At 43.5% G+C, this 22,015-nt stretch overlaps 1 protein-coding gene across 4 annotated transcripts in view; it reads left to right on the top strand.

The window, feature by feature from the left end:
* Positions 1–22,015, top strand: part of LOC144799844 (uncharacterized) — a 120,234-nt gene that overhangs the window by 37,952 nt on the left and 60,267 nt on the right. For all 4 annotated transcript variants that reach the window (XM_078671422.1, XM_078671424.1, XM_078671421.1 and 1 more), the window contains exon 4: positions 20,070–20,279. In XM_078671422.1, the coding sequence (XP_078527548.1) occupies positions 20,070–20,279 (210 nt within the window). The remainder of the gene's footprint in view (positions 1–20,069; positions 20,280–22,015) is intronic.

Below are 22,015 nucleotides of genomic sequence, written 5' to 3'. Positions count from 1 at the left end.
TATAGACCTAGGGCAGAGGTTAACTAGGTCTTCTACCGACGATATTAGACTTAAAGTTTTGTGTTTGCCAGCTAGCTCAGAGTTCACTAGAAACTTTCTCGAATAGGCAAGGAGGATTTTAACCTCCCTGGATAGACAAGAAGGGATTTAGTTTCTGACAACCATAGAACATGACAACTTTGCTCTCCCCTAATCAAGAGTGTATCTCTAGAGTCGTGTGAAAACAATAGACAACTTATTTTACTCAGTCAGTACGTGCATTCTTAGTTTCACCAGTTGTAGAGAAATAAGAGATGGGCGTGGTTCAATAAAAGATGTTATTTATTGATCAGTCTCTTTTCTCATACAAGAGAAATGAATCGCTATTATTGCAATACTTGTAGTTAAGTAAAGTGCATACAGTAGAGACAGAATTATAAAATAATACTGTAAAAGCATTGATATGGTTTCTGAGCCATATGATACTTTAAAATGGATAAAATAGATACATACATATATACATTTGACTAATCGTACTCAACTGGTGCTTCTAACCACGCCTACCCCAATGTACCTGACCTAAGCCTAATACGTGGGCGGGAGTAGATAAGTAGCAGTTTAAGTTAAGTTTGTTTTGCCAAGGGACTGACTCGAGAATTCTCTGCGAGGGGTTATTCAGTTCTGTACCTGAGATCTAGAATGATGGAGGGCTGGTATTTCTTATCCCAGGTCTTGATATTCCAGCTGCCTGCGAGGGCTGCTTGGAAGCGCCGGAGCTGGATTTCTCGGCAGGAGAAAGGCAGCGTCTCGTTCTCAGCGCGTCAGGAAGGCGGGGCAGCGTCTGTGGGCTTCGCTCTCTGCTGGGCTCCTCAGCACGTCTCGCTGCTCCGATCTCGTCACCACCGCATGTGTTTGCTTAAGGCAATGTCGGTAATATTTATACCTGAAAGGTGCCGAGATTGACGTAAGGATAGACATATATACCTCAATAAGGATGTCATATGAACCGGCTCGTTCGCACATTCTTTTGCTGAAGTTCTCGGTGAAATCAAAACAATGGCTATGGGAATTTCCCAGGTCGCTGTAGGTTTGATTTGTTTTGAGAACTCCGTATGCCTTATCAGGGGCTGGAGGAATATCGCTTGTCTAATTAGATGGCATGCGTTATGACCTAATCAGATAACGCGCTTCTGTGCCGTGGTGTGGCTTAATCAGATAACGGTTTTTGCACCGTTGGATGGCTGCTAGTTAATTATTAACCAAACCAGGGTCAGGAATGGGGGAATCGATACAGTACCTATAGGAATACATCACACCCACTCCACGTAGACTATGTCCATATTTACAAATCTAGGCATAGTGAATATCAGTAGCGTTTGTGTATACCGTACCACCCCAAAAATACATTTATATGCATTCTGGTAATTGCATTTTTCATAGAATATATGAAACACAACCACATATACTGTCACGTATACAATATGCACAAGCTGTCTAATAATGCTAAACATGTAATGCATATTTCTAAATTCAGTATCAATAAACGCGAAAATTACACATGAAATGGCTCTAAATACAGAAAAAAAATGCGAGACCATTTCATCACAATCATAAATTTATGTATAACAGTGCTAGCATAGCGAATGTCTTGTGACTACCTAAAAATAGAAATTTAGTTCTCTAAGAATGATGTCTACTTTAAGCAGAAGATAAGTGTCCCAAAAATCGTAAATATTTTGGAATTGGGGAAAAGTTCTTGCAGTCTGAAAAATTTATGAGAGAATTTTTCATATCGCTTTTCTTTAAAAATTGAAGGCCAAATTCAGCATGTAGGGAACTCCGAGTGCCAATTTGCTCAAAGTTATTCCTGCTGTTCTGGTGAAAACATCATATCATTTAGACTGTTGAAAAAACTGTCAACAGCTTCTTGCGTAAGTTCCAGTGGAGAAGCGTGGCTCAGTGGTTAGAGGCGGCAGACCCGGAAGCTGAGATCAGCCGTGGACCAGGGTTCGATTCCCCGCCTCGGCGGGTCTCGGGCTCAAAAATTCCACGGACTTGACAATTCTCGCTCCGGTGCCTACTCGACTCACGGGATCACACTCTGCGACTCTGGGCAATAGCTTGCTTAATCTCCACTACGGCCCCTCGCGGCGGGATGCCTGGCTTTCACCTTGTGAATACCCTGCCGGGGTATCTCACAGGGGAATACCAGGACGGGTTCCCTAAGCAAGCGCCTTGAGACCCCTGGGTGATTAGTGCGCTATATAAATCGAAATACATTTACATTTACATTTACATAATTCGGAAAAAGTTGTTACCATGCATTCATGAGCTTGAGCATGATTGCCTCCATTGATGTTTTGATCAGCATAGCTGACTGAAGGTCGTACCTGATCGATGCTGCTTTCATCTTGTACTTCACTACCCCTCAATCGTAGTGGTGAAGACTCCACGAATGCCGTCATCAGGATTGGTAGCCGCTGGGGACAGCACAATGCATGAGCCGTTACCGGACCCAACAAGGTATCTGCGTCCATTGGCACATCCGATTGTAGTGCCAGACAGGTGTCCAACACGCATTCTTCGCCGCATAGCAAGCATCTTAATACAGGCATAACACAACTTTGCCACATTGGTCTAAATGAAAGAAACCAAGTCATGTTCAGGTCTCTAGGCTGGGATAGTCCAAGGATTTTAGTTACCCGGTCCCGGTAGCCAATGGCTAGGATCATTTCTTCCCTTGTCGCAGGTGTTTTGTCTGTGACACGGTTTGCCATAGCGAAATAACAGGATCAAAAATAGAATACCCGCTACTAGTCCTAAAAGGAGAGGAAGTCCGCCAAAAATGGAATGGACAAAGTCTGGAAAAATACCCAGGATGGCTTTGAATGGAGTTAAAGCACCCGAAAACACTGCTTTAAATACACTGGAGATACCAGTGGTATCAGAAATATTTAAGATTTCTTTCAGTATTTCTGCGAAATGTATGGGGGAATTAGTTGATAACAATGAATGAATCTCTTCTGTTGTCCTTGCAACTTGGAGATCATACGTTTCTTTTGATGACGTGAGCCTCGTCGGCGTCTGTAGGAGCACAGTTTTCATTCTGCTTAGAGTATCTATTCGAATAGAAGCAATTTTCAAATTGGGCCATAACCTTGCCTCCCTGTCTGCAGAGTCGCTGGGGAACAATACATGTTCACAGCACATGACCTTCCTAGTCACATTTATGAGATAAGGTTTTCCGGGCAGCAAACTACAACATCTGCGATCTACAATTAGAATGTAACTCCCGTTCGAGAGTCTCCTAAAGAATGGTTCTATTCGTGTTGCAGGTGTGCCTAGCTGGTAACATGAAAGGTTATTTGAAGTCCCTTCACAGGCTCCGTGCAAACTAATACCATGACACAGAAGTGTACCGCTCAGTGATCTTGCACAATTATCGCCACTGAGAAACACTTTCTGGCCTTTATTGCTGACACATTCGTGTGTATAGGGCAAGTTCCATATTGACTTAATGTATCCTTTACCCAACCTTTCATACTGGCCTGCCGGTATATATTTTTGGCAGAATTGAAACTGGAAAGTAGTTATCGGAATATTTATTATTCCATGTATTATCCATTCAATGACAGGTCGTTCTGACATTGTCAATGGTAATCTCTCAAGTTTTTCAATGCTCAGAATTGTATAGTCAGCACCCTTCTGTGCCAAACTGATTTGTTTATCAGTGAGATTAAAGATATTAAATAATGACGTTGTGTTGATTAAACGCCAAGGCACATAGCCTGAACGCAGATTTTGTAACGTCCAGCCAAGCTGTACAATAGAACGCAATTGGGACTGACCGTGTTGTAACATCAGTAAGTCTTGCGATATTATATCGATTGCTGAAGACACAATGCTGTCCAGAGAATATATTCTGGAGGACAGAGTCATTAACCCATTGTCCACCACAGAAAGTGATTTTTCCAAATTAATACGGTCAATTTCCCGTATTTTTTCTGCTGTCTCAATTTGAGTTACTTTCCAAATTTCGTTATAAGCTGCATATATAGAGGCCGCTATGAAACGTTTTTGACGCTGTTTGCGTGGTCCCAATATGAAATCACGCAAGTCAGCACCTTCTGTAAGTAAAGTTAGGTGTTGCTTAATTTCAGCCAGTGTGGACGTTTGTAGCCATTGAAGGCAGAGCTTGCCCACGCTGTAGGTTGTTACTATCCCTGGATGTTGTCTTTGGGAATATCTAGGGTCTGGCCTAGTCAATGTGAACCCCTGTTCTTTGTTCAGGAATCTGTCTTGACAGTTATTTGTATCTGTGGGCCAGATCAACCATTTTTTCCATTCTGGATGTGTTCTGTTTTGGTTTAATATATGGTTTACGTCTATCTCAACATCTATAGAGCTATTACTGTTCATTGTTGGCTTTGGGATAGACGGTTTGTTCAAATCTTTGATTTTGGCTAAGCCAAGACAGGTAGTTTGTTGAATAGTGTCGTTCAAAAATATAATTTGTTCTGGGATCATGCAGGCTCTAAACAATGATTCTATACCTTGTACTTGCCAATCTCTTGTACCCCAAACAGTTTTTGCTTCAATATTATTGTTCCAGAAATCAAACCCAAATGTATTCATTTGTTCAAAGAATGAATCGGAATATATCAATTTTGTGTTTGTAAGCATGGTCTTCATACCTGTCTTATTTGACAATTTGAAATAAAATGTTTCTGCATTACTTGTGTTAAACCCTGAAAAGTATGAATATTTATCATAAAATGTTTTTGAGCTATCTTTTGGAGGAGTAGCACAATGTTCCCATTGGTTATAATTTAAAACATTTCTAGGTTGAGCAGATTTATGTAGATAATGGTTACCATAATGGTTATAGCAGAACATCTGATCATAATTAGACGAACCCTGCAAATAATCATGTTCTGTGAATTTAGCAGACATTACAAGATCAGACATCATATCATTGATACTTTCAAAGTCCCAATCATCTGCAAATGAGCTTGGTTTTACAAAGTCACTCAATGAGATCTTAAATTGGTGTGGATACTTCAGGATTTCAACCGGACCATAGATTTCATAATCAGTTTTGTCCCATGCTACACCGCCTGGTATAGGATTGGCTGTGAAGTTTACTGAAGAAAGTTCTCTTTTCTCGATGTGTGAAGATGTGTGTGGTTTAAGGACCAAGTTGATTTTCTGGCTTGCTGTGTCCATTTTAGCATATTTCCCCTCAATGAAATGTCCCAAACATAGTACTAGGATGAGCAAAAGAATGAGGATAAATGCACCGAATGCCACCCAAAATTCAATCCATGGAGAGATCAGATAGGTTTCTTTCAGCTGTTGAAAAAATTCCTTTGCTTTGTCTTTAAAAGTTTTTGTTGATGGCTGTTTCTTTGCTTCACTCAGGTCTTCAGATGAATCATCGAAGTTGATGAAGTAGCCGGATGCTGTTCTGTCAATTGTTCCAATTGTTTTTGGATTTTGCTTTGTTTCATTAGCAAAGTCTGCAGTTACATCATCATAGGTTGTTGTTTCTTGATGAAAAGTTTTAATTTGGGTTTTAAGAGGTTCAAGTTCATTTGCTTTGTTGCATAGTCCTTGTTGATTCACTGTAGATTTCCCAAATGTGATCAGTCTTCCATTTTGAGCCTCTGTATTCGTAGCAAACATTGGTGTTCTGCTACTTCTTGGGAGTCCACTTGGCCTACTGTTTGTTATCGGCCACATGATTGTGGTTTAACCAGGTCGATGGATACAACTCGGTTCTCCTTTTTACCAGCAAGGGGCGGTAGTACTACTGATCTTGTCCCGTTGACAGACATGTCAGGAACTGCTTTTCTGTAAGAAGGCCCAAATTCCTTCTTTACCGCGATCTTTTCTCTGACTAGATCCCCGACTTTTGGAATCCAGACAGGCCTTGCTGGGACAGGTGGTTTCTCTTCAGTGGTTGTTGGCTGTTGTTTCAGTTTTATGTTGCTCAGGTCTTTTCTTGTTTCATTTAAGTCCTGCAAAATAGCCAAACGATCTTTGATATCAAAGCTTTTGTCTTTAACCACTGAAGTCTGACTATCAAGATCTTGGATTATCATTCTAGTCCCGAACAATAGTTCGTACGGACTGAACCCTTTCAGAGAATTCCTTGGCAGGTTATTTAGACTGCGTTGGACACTTATTAGATGTTTGACCCACCCAGTACCCGAACCTAATACCTTTTCCGTTATAGATTGCTTTATGTCTTGGTTTTTTCTTTACACCATCCCGTATCCCTCAGGAAGGAAGTGAGAAGAGTCCCGCTATGCTATGCTCATTTGGCCATGCTTCCCCATAAGCTTGAGGGCTAAAGGGAATACATTAGTCAAAATGTAGCATGCTCCTAGCGTATATGCCATTCTAGACTCGCAAATCTTTGTATAACAGTCCAGACGTCAGCCGAGCACTGGGGTCTACATTATAAGTGAAAATTAATCTTTTTATGTTAATATAACGATTTTTCGTGATGGGTACTTTCTTATTGTTGTTCTCTTTCTGGAGTGAAGTGCCATGGTAATAGTCCTCCTCGCTCGCAACTGCCATCTCTATTGCAGTCTGGGCAGTTTTTTACAAAAATGTGATGATGCAGGCTCATGCCTGGCCACCAGTACACTGATTGTAATTCATCCAGAGAATCTTTTAGTTTAAGGTGTCTGAGACCCTCACCCATATGTGCGTCTGCTATTAACAAGCCTCTCCTGTCCGTGTTTGGAATCACTCTATCCCCCACTCCAGGGATTCGAGCAAAAGGAACGGAGTTTGCATCGATTATGTATGTATAATTGAGTGGATAATTGATCGGTAGCGCCGAGCAGTCGCCTTTTGATGACGTTTTCACCGCCAGCACATTTTCACCGTCAATGTGTTTTTCTGTATGCTTTTTTGTAGCTACGGAAGCCGGTTTAGTTGCTACCGCTGTGGCTGTCTCAGCCAATGAATTCCCTGCAATGTGAACGCCATCACGCTGATGACTCAGTGAATGTATCACGTGAGTTTTTGGTAGTTCTTTCTGTAAAAGAACTACTTGTTCCCAAAGCACTTTTTGCTTTATTGTTGCACCTGTGTCATCTTTGTAATCGTTTTTAATCCATTTCTTCAAATCGTTATTGTATGATTTGACGCAGTAATACGAATCGCACACAATAAGTGTCGGGAATTTGCGATCGGCATTATCCAGCGCCATTTTTAACGCTATTATTTCAGTTTGTTGTTCTGAATTATTTTCCACTGAGTGTGTTTTTGTAAGTAGAGGTCTTAATTTACCTCCGCGCCACACTTCTTTTACAATTTCGCATGTGGCGTTGTAAGCCAGCTCTCCCCAAACTGAGGGTTGAGCATGACTGTCTGTATATATTACACAGGCGTACTGTCGTAAAGGCAGAATGTCGATTGGCAGAGGGTATTCTCTCTCATATTCTAGATATTTTAAATCTTTCATTTCCGGGTCAAAATAGTATTTTATTTTGTCTGTAGTAACAGAATTTACCCATTGTATCCATTCTGGATTTAGTGCAGTTGTCGGTAAATTACATGGTGTTGTTAATGCCTCAAAAGCTGATTCTGCTGTTCTGACTGTAACCTGTCTACCGTCTGCTTGGTATTTTTCTTTTGCTACAGCTGTTTGAACCGCTTGAACAAGGTTTTCCTTAATGCTGAACCTTTTTTCAGCTTCTGTGTACAAGTGTGATTTGTATGCTATTGGTACCTTCTCTCCCTCATTAGAGGTCAGGTATGTGAATCCGCATCTTCCTGGGATGACTCGAATCACAAGGTTGCGTGTGTTGTCACGTGTTTGTAATTTTGTTTTAACTAACATATCTGTTTGTAAAGATCTCAAAATTTCTGTGTGTTTTTGAGTCCAATTGATTCTTTTAAAATCTGGTTTTATTAGATCATAGAGAGGTTTAATTCTCTCTGCATAATTTATAATGTAAGTTCTTCCGAAATTCAGGAAGCCTAGAATTGATTGTAGGTTTTTTAGTGTTCTGGGTGCTTGGATTACAGCACATTTCTCTAGGAAATTGTCAGCCAGGCTTTTGCCTTCATTTGATAGTTCATATCCTAAAAACAGGACTGTTAGATGGGCAATTCTTGACTTTTTAAAGTTGAATTTGTAACCCTCTGCTGCGAACCCAAGTATTATGGTGTTCACTCTCTTCAAGTGAGTATCCAAGTCATCGTCTGTTAGATAGATGTCGTCGACATAAGATAATGCCTCGTCATCATATGTTTGTAGTAATTCTGTTACTCTCGCTGAGAATAATCCTGGGCTGTTCTTGAACCCCTGGGGCAAACGACAGAAATTCTTTTGCGTGCCATTTATTGAGAACGCCGTCAAATATCTGCTCTCTGGTGCTATATTTTGACAAAAGAAACCATTAGAAATGTCTAAGGTTGTTTTGTATTTTTTGCGCACTATGTTATTCATTAGTGCAGCACTGTGCGAGTTTTGTACTGCAAATGTTTTGCAACATGAGTTAAGGTGTCTGTAGTCCAAAACAAGACAATATGAATTGTCTGGCTTGGAGACAGGAAACAAAGGGTTGTTCATTTGTGAGGTGCAAGTTTCAATCACCCCCTGGTATTCAAGTTGATCTAGGATCTCTTTTACCTGTTTTTTAGCTTCTTGCTTAATCGGGTACTGCCTCTGGGCAGTAGGTTGTGATTTTAACTGGATTTTGTGAGGAGGAGAGTCCTCATCCCAACCCACATGATTTTTATATAAGGCAGGGGCTTGAGCTACTGAGCACTTTCTTGCAAGAGTATTTTTTTAAGAATTGGAATATGGTTTGATAAGGCAGGCATAATTATTTCTTCGCCATGTGGGCACTCCCTGACAAACTCTGGAGGCCAGTCTTGTTCAGCTAGAAGGATGTCATAGCCCTTGGACAAATTATCCCAAAATAGTCCCCTTATTTTCCTAGTCTTATCCCCCTCTATACGCAATGTTATTTCATATATTTTATGAGGTTTGCTAACTCTGGTATCTGCAGTTTCCACCTGAATGTATTCATTCGTGTCCACTGTCTCCAGATGATTCATAAGGACTTTGCGAGCTATGCTCACTTCTGCTGCGCTGTCTAGCATTGTCTGAGCCCATTCTCCGTTTTTCAGCTGTGTCCTCAGTATTCTCGGCATTGTTGATTACTTTAATACTGGCTACCTTCTTTTTTGAAAATTGTAATTTTTTATTCAGATGAGCAGGTTCTTTGTCTTTGGACTTGACGTGCTCTTTCCTTTGTTCTGATCGTCCTCTTCTTTCCGATTTCTGCGAGGAAGTCTGAAAAGATTGAGAGGGACGTGTATCAATATCTTGATATCTATCAGGTTTCTTTATATTATCCCTATTTCTAAGGTTGTATTTTTTCACAGAGGGCTCCCGTTGGGGAGACTTGCGTCCTTGGTCGGGAGATCTTTCTCTCTGCCAAGGAGACCTTCCTCTGGACTGGAATCTTTTTTCTTTAGGATTGGATTGTTTATTTCCATCCCAGCTCTTTTTTTGATTGTTTAAATTATTTTTTATAAATACCTTTTCAGGACTTTCAACTAGTTGGGGTTTCACTGGTATTCCACCCAAACTATCTCTTCCTAGTTCTTCATAGGATTTTTCTATGATTCTGGCAATTTCAGATGGTTGGTCTGCTACATTTGTCTCTTTTAACCTCTGGCGAATTGCCACATTTGCTGCTTCTCCCTTTATGTTGGCTAATAATATTGCCGAGACCTGCTTGAAATCTTTCAGTAATTTCATACCGAGAGTTAAGGCGGGTTCTGGACCGTATTCATCTTGAATCTGTTTTAGCACATCTGGTATTACTGACATGGATGGTACACCATGTGTTTTTGTGTAAATGGAAGCAAAGACTGTTCCCCAAGTGTCACAGTCCTCCACATGTGGTGCGATTCCCATTGGAAGACAGATAGTCAGAATCCTATGTTTCTCAACAGGGGTGGTATCTGGAAACACCGCCTCTATTTGAGTTATTTTTTGTGCTAGCCAGAAAGGAATTTGTTCCCGTTTTGCGGGTACCTTACCTAGACAGGACTGTATGTTCTGTGGTGTAATTTTATTTGTGTTCCCCTGATGACTGGTCAGCTGTGGAATTTTAATTGCTGGTTGGATTGTTGAAGTCCGCATTACATATTGGACTAATTGTCTATGTATTTTTATTAATTGTTTTAGCTGTGTTAAAAGCTCTGGTGCAGGCATTTCTTCAATGTCTGGATGTGGTGTATATCCGGCTAGGACCAGCCACGTTGCTCCTGGCCTACCTAGTGGACCGAGCCTGGTGATGTGATTATTATGTTTTAGGGCGCCATTAAACAAGAGCAGGTGCTCTTGGAATTTGAGTGGTATTTCCACTTCCTCGAAAGGAGTGTACTCACTAGGAGGTTCCTCTATTTTGTAATAGTGGAAGTCTTTTGTTACAGCGTTTGCTGCTGGAAAGTTTATCCATGAATAGAATACCTCTGTCTGCCGATATTTGTGTGCCTCAATTACGAATATGACTGTACCACCTCTTGGTGTCAGTCCATTTTCTATAAGTTTTAAGGTTATAGATTTCCTTATGTTGACCGGGATGAGTATTGCATTTGGGTCATTTTCTAGCAGAGTATTGTCTGCTTCTAGGAGTTCAGCTGCTAGTCTAACTGTCTCCCTTTCGTCTTCACTTTCTGTCATTTTACTGACAGGAAGGTTATTCTGTTTGTTTGCAGATCAGGTTTCTATGGAAACAAAGATTAGATGCACAATATTTTGGAACAGTGTATCCTTCAACGTTGAATAAACCAAGAACCATACATAGGAGTCTCCTCCTGCGAGGTTTGGCGGATATGACGTCTTTGGAGTATTATGGGAAAAAAGGGGGTCTGTGTGAAAAAGCACGACTGAGTTACTCTAATGTCTTGCGTTAGTGTTATCGCCTATCCAAACGTTGGGCGCCATGTAGTGTAGTTCCTATTATCCCAATAGGCTCTGCGCATTGGAATAATATCTTCAATAGTATAGACCTAGGGCAGAGGTTAACTAGGTCTTCTACCGACAATATTAGACTTAAAGTTTTGTGTTTGCCAGCTAGCTCAGAGTTCACTAGAAACTTTCTCGAATAGGCAAGGAGGATTTTAACCTCCCTGGATAGACAAGAAGGGATTTAGTTTCTGACAACCATAGAACATGACAACTTTGCTCTCCCCTAATCAAGAGTGTATCTCTAGAGTCGTGTGAAAACAATAGACAACTTATTTTACTCAGTCAGTACGTGCATTCTTAGTTTCACCAGTTTGTAGAGAAATAAGAGATGGGCGTGGTTCAATAAAAGATGTTATTTATTGATCAGTCTCTTTTCTCATACAAGAGAAATGAATCGCTATTATTGCAATACTTGTAATACTTGTAGTTAAGTAAAGTGCATACAGTAGAGACAGAATTATAAAATAATACTGTAAAAGCATTGATATGGTTTCTGAGCCATATGATACTTTAAAATGGATAAAATAGATACATACATATATACATTTGACTAATCATACTCAACTGGTGCTTCTAACCACGCCTACCCCAATGTACCTGACCTAAGCCTAATACGTGGGCGGGAGTAGATAAAGCAGTTTAAGTTAAGTTTGTTTTGCCAAGGGACTGACTCGAGAATTCTCTGCGAGGGGTTATTCAGTTCTGTACCTGAGATCTAGAATGATGGAGGGCTGGTATCTCTTATCCCAGGTCTTGATATTCCAGCTGCCTGCGAGGGCTGCTTGGAAGCGCCGGAGCTGGATTTCTCGGCAGGAGAAAGGCAGCGTCTCGTTCTCAGCGCGTCAGGAAGGCGGGGCAGCGTCTGTGGGCTTCTCTCTCTGCTGGGCTCCTCAGCACGTCTCGCTGCTCCGATCTCGTCGCCACCGCATGTGTTTGCTTAAGTCAATGTCGGTAATATTTATACCTGAAGGGTGCCGAGATTGACGTAAGGATGGACATATATACGTCAATAAGGATGTCATATGAACGGGCTCGTTCGCACATTCTTTTGCTGAAGTTCTCGGTGAAATCAAAACAATGGCTATGGGAATTTCCCAGGTCGCTGTAGGTTTGATTTGTTTTGAGAACTCCGTATGCCTTATCAGGGGCTGGAGGAATATCGCTTGTCTAATTAGATGGCATGCGTTATGACCTAATCAGATAACGCGCTTCTGTGCCGTGGTGTGGCTTAATCAGATAACGGTTTTTGCACCGTTGGATGGCTGCTAGTTAATTATTAACCAAACCAGGGTCAGGAATGGGGGAATCGATACAGTACCTATAGGAATACATCACACCCCGAGTGGGCTGGGTATGCTCAGACGTGAGTCCCAGGCTCTCCACACCACTGTAGTCAAGCTATCCATTCTGAATGAAGGCTGATAGCCAGAAACCGGTCCTTGGATGCTTGATTCCGGTCTGGGAAAGACATGGCTTGGTAGTTCGGACTGGACTGTTCCCATGAGGCACAGGGTCAGAGCTGATTTGCATATAGCCAGTGTCTAACCCAGGGTGGTGTGGAGTGCAAAAAAACGATGGATTTAGGCCCAGATCCTTGTACTGGGGTGAATGTATGACATTGTTCTACAATCTGTCCATCAACTGTGTTTTTTGCTCAATATGTCTGCAGCATTTGACACAGTAGATCATGGAATTTTTGATTCTCTCAGAAGTAGGGATAAGTGAATAGTGCTGAAATGGTTGGCTTTTTTGGATGGAAGAATGAGAGCCATCTGTCTTTCCATATTTCGCCCATGCTTCATAATAAACAGGAAGTACCTCGGGCTCCTCCCTAAGTCCAAAACTGTTTAAACCTATTACCTGGCTGATTATGTCCCATGACCTTAAATTTGTAAACTATGCTGATGATACCCAGCAGCTAGTTTCGATATTCCGACCCATTGATCTCTTTTCATAAATGTATGAGAAACATCTACCAAGGGCTCAAAGTCAACTCTCTTAAATTTAATGGGTAAACGGCTGAATTAATGAGTTGCTTTATTGGATCACCAAGATGATCTTTACTAGCAGAGTTCTGGCCTCCTGAAGACAATTCAACCCAGTTACAGTTGAGTCGGTGCAGAATCTAGGGTACACATAGATAATGATGTATCACTTATCTCGCTTGTAGACGAATAATCCTGTACGTCCTTTGGGTTAATAATGTCTTTATGTAAAATACTACCTATGCTGCTCTCTCAATATCAGCCTCAGGTAGTCCAAAGTACAATTTTAGGCAGAAAGAATTATGGGAATCCTCTGTTCCTGGGTGTACCTAAATATCTTATTCAAAGCTTACAGCGTATTCAGACAGGCGCAGCAAAAGTTGTGCTTTGATCACCTTAAATCTCTTCCGCTTCAGCTGCTCTTGAATCACTTCACTAGCATCCTGTCAACAAGTGCATCATGTTTAAATCCTTGTGCATGTCGCACAGATCCTTTTATCAAAAAAAGGTCCTTTTGCTTTTTAACACAAATTGCAAAAGAACATGTCCTGGGCGCTCATCCACTGCAAAGCTGGTGAAAGTTCCCACATTTAAGACATGCGGGTTCTGGGAAAGCCTTCGCCATACAGGTGGCCAACCTATGGAACCGCTTGCCAGTCACTGTTCAGTCTATACAGAACATTTTGCTTTCAGAAAAGCCTTAAAAACCTAGATGTGTAAGCTCTACCCCTATGTGTCACAAATAAATTAGGAATCTGATATTTAGCGCCAGGGTGCATTTTTGGGTAACAGTTCGCGATTTATAAATATTGTTGATAATAACAATAATAATAGAGCATGTTGCCATATACCCTTCAATTTAAATGGTTAGTGGTGGAGAATATTCTTACCTTTAGTACAGGGGTGTGTTATTACCTGTTTTATGAATTAAACAGGTCCTTTTAGAGTGCCAAGAAGCAGCTTATGATGCTTAACCTCCCTACATTGGCTAAGGTATGTGAGATGGTGGTAAATAATCAGCTTACCGATTTTGTGGAAAGGGAGGCGCTTCTACATCCAGCGCAATCTGGATTTCGCTCGTCACACAGCACTGAAACAGTACTGGTTGAGGTGGCAGAGGCTATACGGGACTGTCTGGACGCAGGCGGGAGGGCGGCGCTAATTTTGTTTGACCTCTCAGCCGTGTTTGACACGGTCCCGCACCCATTGCTTCTGTCTCGGCTGGCCAGGATTGCCTTGTCGGGTGCTGTATGGGGTTGGATTCGCTCTTTTTGGAAGGGCGGTCCGAGCAGATCTGGATCCCACCTTCCTCATCCCTTCCTCTGCTGGTTACAACGGGTGTCCCTCAGTGTTCCTCACTTAGTCTCCTCCTACTTAACATCTATATGACTCCTCTGATATATCTAGCAGAGGAGCTGGGGGCTAAGGTGATGGCCTATGCGGATGACACCCAGCTGCTCTTCACCTGGGCCAAAGGAGGGGATTCTGTATCTCAGGCCCAATATTGCCTTTCATCAATTTTTAAATGGCTGGCAGATGCACAACTTAAGTGCAACAAAGGGAAATCGGAGATTCTGCTGTTTGGCACATTTCCCTCAAACCTCAGAGAGCAACTTTGGCCTCCCGAGTACCCTCGTCTGACCTCTACTGGGAAGCCAGCGAAAAATCTTGGGGTTTGGTTCGACGAAGAACTCTCCTTTGCAGTACATATCAATAAGTTGGCTGGCAGCTGCTTCGGCTTGCTTAAATCCTTTAGAAGATATTTTCCCCTTCTGCCAGCTGCGGCTAGACAAGCTATTACGTGTGCGCTGATCCTGTCTCAGCTGGATTATGCCATTGCCAATTCTTAGCCTCCCTACATTAGCTAAAGTATGTGAGATGGTGGTAAATAATCAGCTTACTGATTTTGTGGCAAGGGAGGCGCTTCTACATCCAGCGCAATCTAGATTTCGCTCGTCACACAGCACTGAAACAGTACTGGTTGAGATGGCAGAGGCTATACGGGACTGTCTGGACGCAGGCGGGAGGGCGGCGCTAATTTTACTCGACCTCTCAGCCTTGTTTAACACGGTCCCGCACCCATTGCTTCTGTCTCGGCTGGCCAGGATTGGCTTGTCGGGTGCTGTATGGGGTTGGATTTGCTCCTTTTTGGGAGGGCGGTCCAAGCAGATCTGGATTTCACCTTCCTCATCCCTTCCTCTGCTGGTTACAACGGGTGTCCCTCAGGGTTCCTCACTTAGTCCCCTCCTACTTAACATCTATATGACTCCTCTGATATATCTAGCAGAGGAGCTGGGGGCTAAGGCGATGGCATATGTGGATGACACCCAGCTGCTCTTCACCTGGGCCAAAGGAGCGGATTCTGTATCTCAGGCCCAATATTATCTTTCATCAATTTTTAAATGGCTGGCAGATGCACAACTTAAGTGCAACAAAGGGAAATCGGAGATTCTGCTGTTTGGCACATTTCCCTCAAACTTCAGAGAGCAACTTTGGCCTCCCGAGTACCCTCGTCTGACCTCTACTGGGAAGCCAGCGAAAAATCTTGGATTCGGTTCGCCGAAGAACTCTCCTTTGCAGTACATATCAAGAAGCTGGCCGGCAGCTGCTTCGGCTTGCTTAAATCCTTTAGAAGATGTTTTCCCCTTCTGCCAGCTGCGGCTAGCAAGCTATTATGTGTGCGCTGATCCTGTCTCGGCTGGATTATGCCAATGCCCCTTTTGCTGGCTGCCCGGGCTACCTGTTAAAGCAGTTACAGGTGGTCCAGAACACCGCAACCAGACTGTTATCAGGTCTGTCAGCCAGGGACAGTGTCCATAACCAGCTGCGCCTATATCACTGGCTGCCTGTAGCAGCCAGAGCGAAATTTAAATTACTGATTATGGCCCACCGTAGACGTGTTGTCTTTTATGCTCCTGCGCGCCCTTTGCGCTCCTCGTCTCTATACATTGCCCAAGTTCCATGTTTCAAGCGTCAGAGGATGGGGGGCAGCTCCCTTTCAGTTAAAGCAAATGTTGCATAGAATGCTCTTCCTCCGTTCCTGCGTTCCATCCAGGATCCAGTTGCATTAAAAACATTTTTTAAAACACATCTATTCATTTGATGCATACTGCCGCACCCTGCTGGTTTCACGCCGGGACACTCACGAGTAACTGTGCGCGTAATAAATTCATATAGCATAACATAACATAACAGAAGCTTGAAAAAACTCAGGATGGTTATGGTCATGCATGGAATCAACACAATCTTGCATCTATGGTGCAGAGGTTTTACTCATTTCTAGGTCGAAGCCTACACTGTCTGGTTTGCCAAAGACATCTTGGGGACATTCAAAAAGCTGACCTAGAAAGGCATTCCGTCCTCTGATTACTATTGGCTTTGTGGTTTGTAACTCACGTTTTCTATCCTTCTGTTTATTGGCTTTATCTGCTTTAGGCTGTCCAGCTTGAGTTCATCCCTCCAGCTGGTTGCCCAAAGCTTTTTTAGTGTATTAGTCCGTGAACCCACTTTCTGTAAATAGGCTGTTAAATCTTGTTCTTATCATGTCACATTTGCTGTATATTCAAAGACAGAGGTGAAATGTCAGGATCTCTTTTCCAGGGCACTTGGTGTTTATTTTTATTTCTCTTACTGCAAAGTGGGAGAATTTATGTGATAATCCTGCTGAATACCCATGTAACTTAACAGGAGATGGTGTAGGATGTTTTTTTTTTCAAGCACAGGAGATGGTGTAGGATGTTTCTTTTTTCAAGCACACGACAAACAAAATCAACTGTTCTGATATTTTCAGAATTAGTATAAATGAAGCACATTTTGTGTTGTCATTCTAAAATGTGATGGAAACAAATATTTGAATACGATCAAAACACACATCAATACACTAGGCGATGACCTTTGCACACATTATCATTTGCATGCAGTAAAACCGTATTTCTGTGCAAATGTAATGGTCATTTCAATTGAACATGTGTTGTCTATAATGGCAGTGTGCTGCCACACCACATATACTCCACACTACGCCATTCCACTCAGCACTTCCACTCTATGACACAACGCTCTACTCCTCTCCACACTCCACTCCAATCTACCCCAATCCATTGCTCTCCACTCTTCCCTAATCTACCTCACGTCACTCCAAACAACCCTAATATATCCCGCTCCGCTCTGCCCCAGCTTACCCCTTTCCAAATCACCTCACTCCAATCTATGCCACTCTACTGTTATCTACCCCACGTCATCCCAATATAGCCCAATTCAACCTACCCTACCCGCCCACTCCAATCTACCCCACTCCAATTTAATGCACTACACCTAATCTACCTGTTTACTCCACTCCAATCTACCCACTCAACCCCAGTCTACCCCACTCTCGCCCCAATCTTCTTCACTCCACCCACCCCATTTCAATCTACTCCGCACAACTCCAATCTACCCCACTCCCCTAATTTAACCCACTAAACTCTACCACACTCCACTACACTCTACCCAAATCTATCCCAATTCACTCCAATCTACCCTACTCCAATCTACCACACTCCACTCAAATCTACCCCATGCCACTCCAATCTAACTCACTCCACCCCAATTTACCCCACTCCAATCTACCACAGTCCACTTCACCCCACTCCTCCCCAACCTACCTCCCTCCATTCTACCCCTCCCTAATCTACTCCACCCAATCTACCCTACTCCAATCTACCCCACTCCAGTCTACTCCTATCTATGCCACTCCAATCTTCTACTCCTCTCCAATCTACACAACTCTACCTTAGACTATCCACTTATTCCCACTCCACCCACCTCACTTCAATCTACTCACCCCACTCTACCCCACTTCAATTTAACCCACTCCACTCTACCCCTCTCCACTCCAGTCTACCCCAGTCCAGTCTACCCACTCTAACCTTCTGCAGGCCAATCATTCCTCTTCAATCTGCTCAGGTTCCAATCTAACAGACTCTAAGCTACCCCACTCCATTCCATTCCAATTTACTCTAATCTACCTCACTCCATGCCACCCTAATTTACCCCACCCCACTCCATTCCAATCTCGAATCCAGTCCAATCTATCCAACTCCACTCAAATCTACCCACTCTACTTTATCCCAGACTACCCCACTCGTATCTATCCACTCCAATCCGCCCATTATAGCACTTCAACTCTACCCTATTCTATTTCCTACCTCTTTTCTACTCTATCCCATCTACCCTACTCCACTTCACTCCATACTGCCACATGCTACTCAAATCTTCCCCACTCCAGTGCAATCTAACCCACTTCACCCCACTCCAATCTACCCCACTCCACCCAAACTACTCTGCTCCAATCTACCCTATCAAATCTGCCCCAATTCAATATACCCCGCTCAAATCTACCCCAGTTTACTCCACCTCAATGCACTCAACTCAAGTCTACCCCACCCACTCTTCACCAATCTACCCCGCTCCACTCCAATCTACCCCACTCCAGTCCAATCTATTCCATTCCACTCCACTCTACCCCAATTTACTCCACCATATCCCAATTCAATGTACCCCACTCCACCACTCCATTCTACCCCAACATACTCCACTCCAATCTACTTTACCCTTCCACACTCTACCCCACTCTACCCCAATCTACCCCACTCTACTCCACTTCACCTGACCCCAATCTACCACACCCCATCCACCCCACATAATACCAATCACCCCCCAATCTATCCTTCTCCATTCCACTCCAACCTACCCCAAACTACCATATCCCAAAGTACACCAATCTACTCCCACTACATTCCAGTCTACCGTACTGCAATCCATTCAATATACCCCACTCCAATCTACCCCACTCTAATCTGCCCCAATGTACTCCACTCTGATCTACCCCACTCCACCCCAATCTACACCCGCTCCACCCCAATTTGATCTACTCCACTCCGATCTACCAGGCTAATATGCCCAACTCCTCCACTCCAATTTATCCCATGCATCCCCACTCAAATCTACCCCAATCCACCCCACTCCATTCTACCCCACTCCACCCTAAGCCAATCTACCCCACTCCAATCTACCCCATCACACCCCATCCTACCACACCCCACTTCACGACACTAACTTTAAGCCATGATAAACAGAAACTGGTGTAGAACATGGCTAAAACATATTGTCAAAACCAATAGCTCTTGCATAGGTGAGATCTAGTGGCTTTGCCAATGCTTGTTAGCTGTATAAGCGTACTTCTGTCCTGGAGCAGTGTTGCCATCAGCCTACCCCCACTAATGCTCTCTGAAATTGGGAGAGGGCGGTTTAAAATCAGCCGGAAGGGATGTAACACGAGGACAGGATGCGTCATGTTTGTTGGGTGGCATCTGGAAAGGTAGGAATTCTTGTAGCCTTTGGTTGTGTCATGGCGTATGATGGACTTCCGTTGTGTTTAGTATGCTCCATCTTGGAGCAGGAATGATTCTTTAGTGTATGTAAGGGAGTGTATTATCCTGTAGAGATCTGATGATGTAATAGGTATTCCATAGTTTAAACCAGTATGTGATAGACCCATTGGTTGATAACCCCACTGATAGCTCAGTAGAATTGTGAGGCCATGACAATGTGTGTGCATGTGTGTGTTTTTGCTCTTACAATTAACGTAGTAGTCGCTATGACGCAATGTAGAATATAGTACATTTATCCAAGATATCTTTATTTTTAAACAGAGAAACTACATGTGAGATAGTCAAGGAGTCTATCTGGAATCGCTGCTCCTTTGATCTTAAGATAACTAGCTAATAATTTACCAACTTTATTTCGGCCACCATAAAATCTGACACTGCTTTTCAGCAAGATTGAGGAAACCTCTATAACTTCTAATTTGTGAGCAGACATTGCCTCTGTCTGTTTCCAACTTCTTTTGTCTGAAGTTCATACATTAATTCAGAGAAATTCGGAGTTTTATGTTTTCACACCGTGCATGCAAAAACACAGGCACTCTGCTCTCCACTGAGCAAATGTACCCCCATCATTACATAGGCTCCTATGTTGTACTCTGTTGTTGTTCCTTTTTTCATTCTGTTATTTAAAGACACTGCTATAAAATATATGTTTAATCTTTTCGACAGATTTCCAGGCATGCAAAACAGGCACCACCAAGAGTGTCACCCCTGCTCCAAATTCTGCATTTGTACTTACCACAACTAAAGGAACGGAATTGACTACCCATCATACGTCAACATCGAAGAGCCCTAACTTCTCCCAAAAAGATGAGCACAAGAAAACCCTAGACCCAAACAATGATGCAACCAATGAGACTAAAAATGATCCATTAGCAGGTGAGTGTTTGGGCCCAAAGACCCAACTTCAAGAAACAAGCATTTACAATGCAACGGTCTTGGCATTGCAAAAGTTAGAGCTATTAGCATTGTAAATGAACGCGTGTTTAAGGTCTTGACATTGTAAATGACAAGGTCTTTTATTTATGTTTTAAAAACCAAAACATAAATAAAAGTAATTGTCATTTACAATGGCAATAGCTCAAACTCGCGTAATGTGTATGGCAAACTACAGTAGCCTCCTGACGAGTTCCCTTTCACTTAATTTCTTACAAATGAAAGCCCTGGCACTTTTTTTTTTAAGCACGGGTGGTGTCCGTGTCTGCATGGCAGTGGTGGTGTCCGTGTGTGCATGGGAGTGGTGGTGTCCGTGTGTGCATGGGAGTGGTGGTGTCCGTGTGTGCATGGCAGTGGTGGTGTCCATGTGTGTATGGCAGTGGTGGTGTCCGTGTGTGTACGGCAGTGGTGGTGTCTGTGTGTGCATGGCAGTGGTGGTATCCGTGTGTGAATGGCAGTGGTGGTATCGTGTGTGTATGGCAGTGGTGGTGTCCGTGTGTGCATGGCAGTGGTGGTGTCCGTGTGTGCATGGGAGTGGTGGTGTCCGTGTGTGCATGGCAGTGGTGGTGTCCGTGTGTGCATGGCAGTGGTGGTGTCTGTGTGTGCATGGCAGTGGTGGTGTCCGTGTGTGCATGGCAGTGGTGGTGTCCGTGTGTGCATGGGAGTGGTGGTGTCTGTGTGTGCATGGCAGTGGTGGTGTCCGTGTGTGTATGGCAGTGGTGGTGTCTGTGTGTGCATGGCAGTGGTGGTATCCGTGTGTGTATGCCAGTGGTGGTATCCGTGTGTTAAACATCATTTAACACTTTACTAATTTCCCCTATACTTTCCCATAGGGAGACAGATGTTCACTCGTGTTAGTTACTAGCAGTAACTTTACACTTAGAGAGCAGATTCTCTGCCTGTCCCGAAAGGCCTGCGAGCGTCCAGCGACGCTGGAGATCCGCCAGGCCATCAGTCTCAGTGAACCCTCCTGGACTAAGCGATGGGGAACTCCGTCCGGATTGAGTAGAATATGAGGAGAGTGGGGGAGTAGGATTGGAGAATCCCAAGAAAGTTCCAGAAGAACTGGAAACCACACTTGAGACCTCCACCATGGTGTAATCATCACCACCTGCGCCGACTGGCGATGCAGCAACGCTGACACTCGCCTTATCATTGAAAACGGGGGAAACGCATACCCCATCTCGCCCGACCAGTCCTGGAGGAAAGTATCCGTTGCCTCCGCAGACGGGTCCGGGAGCCAGCTGAAATACCTTGGAAGCTGATGGTCCAGGCGGGACGCAAACAGGTCCACCGAGAAGGGACCTCACCGGTCCATCAGCCGAGAGAACACAAGAGGATCCAGCTTCCACACGCTGGCATCCAAGAGGTGCCTGGAGTGCCAATCGGCCACCTCGTTCTGCCGACCCGGCAAGTACTCCGCCGTGACGGACACCTGATGGTCCAGGCAAAAATTCCAAAAGTCTCTCGCAAGATCCGCTAACATTTTGGATCTGGTACCACCTAGATAGTTGATGTACCGGACTGCCGAAACATTGTCCATCCGAAGGAGGACACCGGATTGGACCCTGTCCTTGGTCCAACATTGGACCGCAAAGGATCCCGCTAGCAACTCCAAACAGTTTATATGCAATGATTGCTCGAGGACGGACCAAGCGCCCCCCGTTGAGAAATCTCCG

This window comes from Lissotriton helveticus, chromosome 12, assembly GCF_964261635.1.
Source record: "Lissotriton helveticus chromosome 12, aLisHel1.1, whole genome shotgun sequence".
Classification (NCBI taxonomy): domain Eukaryota; kingdom Metazoa; phylum Chordata; class Amphibia; order Caudata; family Salamandridae; genus Lissotriton; species Lissotriton helveticus.
The sequence above is the reverse complement of the archived record's forward strand: the minus strand, read 5'-3'. Positions and strand labels throughout refer to the sequence as shown.